This window comes from Dermacentor variabilis, chromosome 8 (genome assembly GCF_050947875.1).
Source record: "Dermacentor variabilis isolate Ectoservices chromosome 8, ASM5094787v1, whole genome shotgun sequence".
Classification (NCBI taxonomy): domain Eukaryota; kingdom Metazoa; phylum Arthropoda; class Arachnida; order Ixodida; family Ixodidae; genus Dermacentor; species Dermacentor variabilis.
In genome coordinates, this window is record NC_134575.1 from 36,254,042 (window position 1) to 36,264,320 (window position 10,279).

At 53.7% G+C, this 10,279-nt stretch overlaps 2 protein-coding genes across 2 annotated transcripts; both read left to right on the forward strand.

The window, feature by feature from the left end:
* Positions 1-246: 246 nt before the first annotated feature.
* Positions 247-2,630, forward strand: LOC142590006 (progestin and adipoQ receptor family member 3-like). Its single transcript, XM_075701811.1, has one exon. The coding sequence runs from the start codon at positions 446-448 to the stop codon at positions 1,331-1,333; it is 888 nt and encodes a 295-aa protein (XP_075557926.1). The 5' UTR covers positions 247-445; the 3' UTR covers positions 1,334-2,630.
* Positions 2,631-9,313: 6,683 nt separating this feature from the next.
* Positions 9,314-10,279, forward strand: LOC142590998 (progestin and adipoQ receptor family member 3-like). The gene has a single exon (XM_075703373.1). The coding sequence runs from the start codon at positions 9,375-9,377 to the stop codon at positions 10,260-10,262; it is 888 nt and encodes a 295-aa protein (XP_075559488.1). The 5' UTR covers positions 9,314-9,374; the 3' UTR covers positions 10,263-10,279.

Below are 10,279 nucleotides of genomic sequence, written 5' to 3' on the forward strand. Positions count from 1 at the left end.
CGTGGCCCCGATCCGGACACACGCCCGCGAAGCAATGTCGGCCGGTTTCGTAATCGTTGCACGACTGGGGAGATAATATGCAAACGCTCCGAAAGCTCGATGCAATCGCGCTAATCCGCGATTGCTATCGGGGTCACGCACGAACGCTCCGCTCCGCCACTGGCAATCGAGCGCAGAGACCTTGCTGTATACCGGCAGCTCGAGATTGTACACAGGGGCAGTATGGAGGAAGAGGACGACCGATGGGAATCAACACGTCAAGGTCATCATCATTATCATCGTCGTCGTCGACAGCCGCGCGCAACACCCTCGCGCCGGGGGGACCTTGGCCGAGGCCGCCAACGCCGCAGCTCCACGAACAAGTCCCCCTTCGCTCCCCCCCTCCTAGAACCGGTGAACGTAGTGGGCGGTCTGTAGCGCCTAGCTATAGCACGCACAACCTGCCATGGAGCCCATGTTCGCGTATGCCCGCTCGCTACGGCTGTGGTGGACGGCCAGTCGCTTCCCGCTACCGCTGCTCTGGGGAAGACTTAGCCAGCTGTGCCGCCTCGAAGACTTGCCGCCGGAGCAGCGCCACAATCCGTACATCCTCACGGGATACCGCCGATGCCGCCGCCGCGCCGACTGCCTCCTGAGCGTGCTGCAGTGTCACAACGAGACGGTGAACATCTGGAGCAACCTGCTGGCTCTGGCGATCCTCTTCGCGCTCCTGGTCGAGGACCACGCCGGAGGCCGCTTCGCGCGCTTGGGCGTCGGGCTCGCGCATCGGGCTCTGCTCACCGCCATGGCGTTGGCGTACGCCGCCATGCTGCTGCTGTCGGCCGTGTACCACACGTTCAACTGCACGGCCGAGGCCCGCTCCTGGTACCGGCTCGACTTCGCCGGCGTCTGGCTCAGCGTGGTCGCCTACGTCCTCGGATTCACGGCGCTCCAGTTCCGGGGCGCCTGGCGCGTCGCCCACCTGACGGCCGCCATCTTGGCCGCCGCTCCGTCGCTCGCGCTCGCGGCGGCGCCTCGCTTCCGAGACCAGCGCCACGACGCGGCCAGGGTCAGAGCCATGGGCGGGTTCGCGCTGTACAGCCTGCTGCCGCTGGCGCACCACGCGGCGTACGGGGACCCGCGGCTCGTGGGCAGCACGCTGTCGGGTCACCTGACTGTGCTGGTGCTCCTGGCGCTGTCGCTGTTCGTCTTCGTGACAAAGCTGCCCGAGCGCCGGTGGCCGGGCTCCGTGGACCTTCTGGGCTCGAGCCATCAGATCTGGCACGTGGGCGTCGGCGTCTGCGTGCTCTTGGCGCACGAGCTCCAGTTGGTCTACGCGACGTCACCGCCTTAGCCGACGCGCTGCTTCGACGGTGTCCTTGTGCGCGTGTGTGTGAGATCGCGAAGCCATTTTGTGCTGTCGTGCGCGAACGCTGCGTATACCGACGGTGCGGGCGATGAAGTTTCAATTTGCTTCGAAGGCAGTGCAGATAGGAGCGATGACACTGCCATTTCCTTCGGCAACAAATTATGTTTAGCATCGCCGCCTACCGGCACACCCGTGTCTTTCCCTTCCATTGCAACTAAATAATTGGCTTACGGCCACTAATTACATTTAAGGAACTCGTTTCCAGTGAAAACGAGCATCAGTATATGATCACTTGGAAATTTGTGAAACTGGATTCGAACTATATAAGAGGGCGTGCCAGAATTCATAGCGGCTTCATATCCGCGATTGCTACATATGTCTATACTGTAACTACATAATAGAAATGCTAGTTAGCTCATATTAAACTGAGGTAATCCATTATTAATAGCGATCTCTGCCGCCTCTAACGCGCCGCCGAAGGATGTACTTTATACCGCCTCCATCTGCACTGTCTTCAAGATTGGTTCAGCGCCGCCGGAGAAGTTTGTGGTGCCGATTCGCGCCACGACCGACTGGAACGGCTTCAGCACCACGGTCTCTCGTCGCACCTATATACTCACTGTGATGTATCCACGGCTTCAGCCTCCGCATCGGTTTAGAGTGCGTGACGTTTTCATCGAAGTGCGATCGCCTTGAGGAAATACACTCGCGAGCAACGCCGTGCGTACCCTGAAACGCTCATTCTGGAAACGTGTGGTCAGCGTGCGACAATTTACTGCATGCAAGTCTTTTTGGAGTTATAAAGGTTGGAACATGCCTAAGCACAATGTCAGTGAGACAACGACATAAAGATATATATACGTCGACCCTTATGAAAGCCGTGCTTCGGCGGTCTTTTTTTTACTGACTTCTAGTTGACTTTTGTATACTTATTTTGAAATGCAATCAAATATCATGAATCGATTTTGCAAGTATATGCGATTTTTACCCCGGGACCATAAAGTAACTGGAGATTCTGCGAAACGTAAATCTAGCCAGGTAGACACGAACGTTGGCCCCGTATTTTTTAAAATTTTTTCCAACCTGCTGATCGAAGTCAGAAGTTACCGCGATTATTGTGTATTACGATCACGTGCTTCCTGCTTTCCCGCACAATACGGCGGTCATTCCTAATTGACACTGGATCATCGATTTCAATCCTAGCCCAAGAACTTTAACGACGTCATTTTGATACTGTACTTGCTCTGACATCAACATCCGTCCAGCTCCTCGATTATTCTAAGTCAGCAATTCCTATAAAGGGATGTTTCATTTCATGGTCGATGTACATCTGTTCTTCTGTACGTCGTGTCTCGAGGACCAACCATTCTTGGTTTAGACGGTATCGCGGCTCTGAATATGAAGATTCAAGGGTCGCCGCTCAGGTGTCTGCTAATGACGCAAGAAACTCCTGTGCTACCACCTGAATTACGTTCCGAGTTCGAGCACTTGTTTGAAAAGAAGCTCGGAACGGTCAAAGGTTTCACTCACAAGGTCAGAGTTCGCGCGTCCGTTCAACCGGCGGCCAGCAAACTGAGACGACTACCACTGGTCATTCGTGAGCAAGTCTCTGCAGAAGTGCAAGAAATAGAAGCTGAGATCAGCACTGAGCGCGTCGGCTCTTCAGAGTGGACCTCACCAGTTGTTGTAGCCAGAGAAAAGGATGGCTCGATTCGCATGTGCGTAGACCTACGAGAGCCAAACAAAGATAGAGTAGTGGACAGTTTTCCCCTGCCACAAACTGAGGAACTTTTGAACAGCTTGGCTGGTGCACAGCGATTCTCCAAGCTAGATTTAGCTCTGCATACCATCAGCTACCACTAAGTCCAGAGAGTCGTCATCTTACGACGTTTATAACGCACGACGGACTATTTCGCTTCAAGAGGGTTTACTTCGGACTGGCATCGGCACCGTTAGCGTTTCAGAAGATGATGCATATGATCGTCAGAGGATGCAAATGCATCTTATTTTACATTGACCACATACTCGTGTATGGACGCTCCCGAGAGCATCACTTGGTCAATTTGTGCATTGTTTTGAAACGGCTCTCTGACAGTAGCCTCACGCTAAACTATAAATGTATTTTTGACGTCGCAGAGTTGACTTCCTATAGGCAATGTTGTCAGCGCCAAAGGGTTATTCCCACTGATGTCATCTATCGAGGCGATAACCAAGGCACCATCACCAACAAATATTGTTATAACTCAACTGTTATGACTGCTATCGGGCGGGAACGGCATCCGGCCGGACGGCCAGGAGCATAATAACGCTCACACAAGAACGGGGACACTGCGCCCGTTATTCAGCGACAGCCATTTTCTTCAGACGTTCTGAAGCCGCTCCGGCGCGTGTGATGACGTCAGTCTCGCGTCACGGCAAACGTGGTTTTTCTGTCTTCGTGGTCATTTTCACTTTGCAGCACTCTTCCCTCCTTAAGGTGAGTACCGCTGTACGGATTTCCTTGTACGGGCCGATCTACGAAGCACAGCTGGTTCAGCCTCTTCTGGTAGCGTCGGCACACCAGCTGGTTGATCTTGCGAAGGTTGCGCCGGCACAGGACTGTATCGATGACGGACTTGATCCATGTGACGCTCAAGCTCACCTTCTGTCGTTTCAACGGCGGTCATTCGGGATCCTCTTGTTTCTTTTACTGTGGCTGGCAGCCACCTTTCTCCCTCTCCGAAGTTGCGAGCCCAAACAGGAGAGCCCGGGTTCAACTTGTTTTCTTGATCTGCCTGTTGACAGATAGGAAAGGTTACGGGCGGTGGAATAAGGCACGTGTCCAACCGAGAACGGATCTGGTATCCCAAAAGTCGTTGAGATGGTGATCGTCCATCATTCAGGGGCGTTCTACGGTAGCTAAAGAGCAGTTTAGCCAATCACTCAGCCAAGTCACCTGACCGAACCTTCTTGAGGCCATCTTTCAGCGTCCGCACGGTGCGTTCAGCAAGCCCGTTCGATTGGGGGTGATATGGTGCCGTACGAAAGTGCCTTATGTTATTTCCTGTCAGAAACTTCGTGAAAGTCTCTGACGTGAACTGAGTTCCGTTGTCTGTCACGATGGTTCTTTGTATGCCCAGCCTGCTGAAGATTTCACGCAAGGATGTAACTGTCGACTGTAATGTGGCATCACGCACTGGAATTGCGTCAATTCATTTCGAATGTGAATCTATGGCCACTAGGATCATGGTGTTATTCATTGGACCAGCATAATCCAGATGTACACGTGACCAATTGTCGTGCGTTAGTGGCCAGCTTACTGGTATTTTCGCCGGTGGCATCGCGCTTGCTCGTATGCATGTAGTACAATTCCTACTGATTTGTTCGATAGCTCCGTCGATGCCGGGCCACCACACGACCGTACAGGCCAATGCCTTCATTGCAGACATGTTATGGTGCCTCTCGTGCAGGAATTGCAGCATGTCATCACGAGTAGCCTCGGGAATCACGACTCTGTGACCCCAGTAAATGAGACCTTCGTAAAGGGTTAGCTCACTCTTTCGTGCGAAGTATGGGTCCAACCGCGAATCGGCTAATCGGCAGCCATGGTGGGCGTGAGACGATCTTCTCGAAATAGACCCACCAGCGGCTTGTGATCTGTGATCAAGGTGAATGTTCTTCCCAGAAGGTAATCCCAAAACTTTGATACCCCGAACACAAGGGCCAACGCTTCACGCTCAAGTTGGGAATAATTCATTTCCGCTTTGGTAAGTCTTCGAGAGCGAAAACCTATAGGCTTGTCAACATTGCCAATGCGATGGGACACTACCGCTCCGATTCCGTTCGGTGACGCATCGCAGTCCAAGCGCCGTGGCAGTGAGGGATCGAAGGGAGTGAGCATTTTGGCATTGCATAAAGCGTTTGTTTCTTTTTTTACTTCTGAAACGCTTCCCGTTGTTGACAGCCCCAATTCCAGCTACGTTCTTTCGTTAGCACATCGTAGAGCGAGGATAGCAGACTGGCCATATTGGGAAGGAACTTACTATAATACGTGAGAAGACCCAAGTAGGAACGCAGTTCACTCACGTTCTTGGGTGTCGGCACCTTCATGATAGCATCCATGTCCTTTTCCAGAGGTTGCAGCCCTCACGTGCGGATCTTGTGGCCAAAGTACGAAACCTCAGGCATCCTGAATGTGCACTTGTCCTTCCTTAGCTTGACGCCATGCTCTCGAAAGCGCTGGAGAACTGCCTTGAGGTTCTTTCCGCCGTCATTCCGCTTCTCGGCAACCAGAACGTCGTCCAAGTACGCCTGGACTCTCGGCAACCCGTTCAGAACGCTGTGAATTATTCGCTGAAAGATAGCTGGGGCAGAAGACACACCTAATTGCAGGCGATTAAAGGAGAATAATGCCCGATGTGTGTTAATTACCATAAGCTTCTTTGACGGCTCATCCAGGGTAACCTGGTTGTAGGCGTCTCGAAGGTCCAATGTGCTGTAAACGTCACCCTCGTGCAGTGCAGCAAAAAAGGTCATATTACCGGGACTGGGTACTGCTCCGTCACAGAGCTGGTATTTACCGTTAGCTTGTAATCGCCACACAATCGAGCTGTTCCTTCTATTCTTCATTACCGGAACTATCGGCGTCCGCCCACTCCGGGTGAGCCACTGGGGACAGTACTCCGGATTTAACAAGCCTGTCCAGCTCGTTGGAAACCTTTTCTCGCGTCGCATATGGAAGTGGACTGGCTTTGAATAACTTTGGAACCGCATCCTCCTTCATGTATAGATGAGCGAGCGGAACCTTGAAAAGACCCAGTTCAGATGCAAACTCGTCCTCGTACTCACACATGATCGCTTGCAAGTTCAGCCATTGTTCCTTAATGCTGGACATGGTCAAAACCTTAAGGAGGGAAGAGTGCTCCAATGTGAAAACGACAACGAAGACAGAAAAACCGCGTTCGCCGTGACGCGAGACTGGCGTCATCACACGCACCGGAGCGGCTTCAGGACGTCTGAAGAAAAGGGCTGTCAATGTATAAACGGGCGCAGTGTACCCGTTCTTGTGTGAGCGTTATTATGCTCCTGGCCGTCGGGCCGGATGCCGTTCCCGCCCGGTAGCAGCCATAAAAATTGAGAATTATAACAAATAACAATGAACTTCGCTCGCTGCTGGGACTCGCACGCTTCTACTCCAAGTTCATCCCGCATTTTTCTGACGTTCTGGAGCCAATGCATGCTTTGCTTCGAGGAAATGCGCCTTTTGCTTGGACCGCGGCAGCACAAAGCGACTTGGACAGTGGCATAGCAACAGGGGGGGCCGGGGGGCCGTGGGCCCCGGGTGCATGGGGCCAGTGAGGGGGGGGTGTCATATGCTTCTGAAGACACCCCTTTTTCTGCCAGCTACACCCGGGGAGGGGGGTGACAGAAGACCTATGGGCCCCGGGTGCCAGACGACCTAGCTACGCCACTGGACTTGGAGCAGCTGAAAACGTTGATAACACCTTGCGAAGTTCGCCTTTTTGATCCTCAGTTACCTGTGTACGTTACAACTGATGCCTCAGGATATGGATTAGGTGCAGTGCTGCAGCAGGATAACGGAAAATCACTGCAAACTGTCGCGTTTGCCTCACGTACCATCCAATCGCATGAACGGAAGTACTCAGTCGGTGAACGCAAGGCCCTTGCGTGCGTCTAGGCCTGCGAGCACTGGAACGTTTACCTGGGGGGCCCACCTTTCATCTTTCGGACAGATCGCGCTGCTTTGGTTACGCTCCTTCCAGCGAAAGGCACAGGTCACCGTCCGTTAAGGATTGCACGCTGGTCATCACTGTTGCAATGCTACAACTACATCATGGAATACAGGAGGGGTAGCGAAGACGTCCTGGCTGACGCACTCTCCCGGCTGCCCGTATAGAATTTGATCTGCCATGCACCCGACGAAGAATTTGTCTTTTGTCCCCAGTAGTTAACCACGAAACATCTTCAAGAAGCGAGTGCCGCCATTCAAGCTATCTCTCAAGTTAACCAGTTTACCTTCTTACCATCTTGGCCTGACAAGAAATCCTTGTCAAAAGAGGTGCTACCTTACTTTCACGTGCGATTTGAATTCTCCGTTTTTAGCGACATTCTGTGCCGGGGTGACAGGATTGCCCTGCCTACAACTCTGACCCGCCGTCGTATGTGTCTGGCTCATGAGTCAAAACAAGGAATTAGTCGTACCAAATCTCGCCTTAGAGAGTCGTATTGGTGTACATGCATGGATAATCACATTGAAGATTTTGTGCGCACATGTGTAAACCCCGCTTTTGCGTAGCCCCGCTCTAGAAAAGCAATTCCTGGCCGTCCAGCGTGCCCGCGACCGGGCCGGTGGGCTAGACCTGCCGGTCCCGACGTGGGACTAGCCGGGTGCGCGACGAGTTCGCGTCCTCGCCGGACCTACAATAAAGTTTATTCACTCACTCACTCAGTCATGTGACAAATCAGCGCGTACGTATGTAGCTCCAATACAACACGCCAATCTTCCCAAGACGGTCTGGGAAAAAGTCGCTATCGACATTGTGGGACATTTCACGCAATCTTCAGCTGACTGCCGTTTTGCCATTACAATTATTGACTATTACAGCAAGTGGCCAGAAGTGCCTTTCGTACTGGATGCGACCACGTCTACAGTGGGAAAATTCCTACTTGAACTTTTTGCAAAAGAAGGATATCCACGTGGTATCGTATCTGATCATGGGCCACAATTTTCTTCAGCGAATTTCGAAGACTTTCTCACAGAGCGCAGAATCATGCATTACAACTCTTCTGTGTATTACTGGCAAGCTACTGGTTTGTTTGAAATATTTAACGAAGTATTAAAGTTAGAACGTCCTGATATAAGAACAGCCATGACTGATTACCTGCAAACATATCGCTGTACGCCTCGTGCGACTACTGGTGTTGCACCCGCTGTTCTTCTTCATGGACGCCAAGCTCGAACCAGACTTGACATTGTGAGATTTCCTGACAAATTCTCAGCATGGACAATTTAAAAGCACTACAGCAGTTGCGAGAGCGCATCAAGAACAAACAAATGAAATTGCAGAGCTACACCGATGAAAAACGCGTTTCCAAGGAACCCAGCATCGTCGTTGGTGATTACGTGCGGGTTAAATTACCTGCAGTTCATCTGAAGCTATCTCCACAGTTTACTGCGCCCAACAAGATTATTTAAAAGCGCGGACCCGCCTCTTACCTTTCGGAAGATGGGCGTGTGCGGAATGCTTCCAAATTAGCGGCCGTTCACCGTGAAGCTATCAGCAGAATGAAATTTGGTACCTCTGCTGTCATGAACTGGTCACAGGCATCCGATTATTCAGCCATTGCGGCTGCAAACCATCCGTCACAACCTGACACATCAAGCGCTGATAACTGTTAACACCAAGCCCTGATAAGCCTGAACCATGCACCTGCTACAGAGTGCACGCAACAAGCTTCATTTAATTTACCAGAATGCCAATTAAGCGCGCGTGTGAAGCGCCCGTAGCAAGAAGATACCGAACAAGCTGCAGGACAACGTTAGCCAGTAACGGACAACCATTTTTCTTTTTCAAGAGGGGATATGTTATATAAGACGTCGCTGTCTGCAGCAGCGCCGTTAGAAGGCGCGTGCTTGGAGTCGCCTGAAAAGAAGGAAAAGAGGAAGGAATAAATGGAGAGGGACTGAGTAATGTCTCCATTCATATCGTACTGAGTACTGTTCACGATACAACAACTACGTCACGCTGATAACGCGCAGGCCGTTCGTGACCTGGAAGTACCGGGCTCGCAACCAAGGCAGAAGACGGTTATTATTGTAGTCTGCCTATCGAAGGTCATCGTCATTATCATCGTCATCGTCGACAGCCCCATGCAACACCCTCGCGCCGTGGGGACCTTGGCCGAGGCCGCCGCCTCAGCTCCACGAACAAGCCTCCCGCACCTCCACCCCCCCCCCCCCCCACCCCTCGGTACCGGTGAACGTCGAGGGTGGTCTGTAGCGCATATCTAGCACGCACAACCTGCCATGGAGCCCATGTTCGCGCATGCCCGCTCGCTACGGCTGTGGTGGACGGCCAGTCGCTTCCCGCTGCCGCTGCTCTGGGGAAACGGCAGCAAGCTGTGCCGCCTCGAAGACGTGCCGCCGGAGCAGCCCCACAATCCGTACATCCTCACGGGATACCGCCGATGCCTCAGCCGCAACGACTGCCTCCTGAGCGTACTGCAGTGTCACAACGAGACGGTGAACATCTGGAGCAACCTGCTGGCTCTGGCGATCGTCTTCGCGCTCCTGGTCGAGGACCACGCCGGAGGCCGCTTCGCGCGCTTGGGCGTCGGGCTCGCGCATCGGGCTCTGCTCACCGCCATGACGCTGGCGTACGCCACCATGCTGCTGCTGTCGGCCATGTACCACACGTTCAACTGCACGGCCGAGGCCCGCTCCTGGTACCGGCGCGACTTCGCCGGCGTCTGCCTCAGCGTGGTCGCCTACGTCCTCGGATTCACGGCGCTCCAGTTCCGGGGCGCCTGGCGCGTCGCCCACCTGGCGGCCGCCATCTTGGCCGCCACTCCTTCTCTGGTGCTCGCGGCGGCGGCTCGCTTCCGAGACCGGCGCCACGACGCGTCCAGAGTCAAAGCCATGGGCGGGTTCGCGCTGTACAGCCTGCTGCCGCTGGCCCACCACGCGGCGTACGGGGACCCGCGGCTCGTGGGCTGCACGCTGCCGGGTCACCTGACGGTGCTGGGACTCCTGGCGCTGTCGCTGTTCATCTACGTGAAGAAGCTGCCCGAGCGCCGGTGGCCGGGCTCCGTGGACCTTCTGGGCTCGAGCCATCAGATCTGGCACGTGGGCGTCGGCGTCTGCGTGCTCTTGTCGCACGAGCTCCAGTTGGTCTACGTGACGTCACCGACTTAGACGACGCGTTGCTTCGA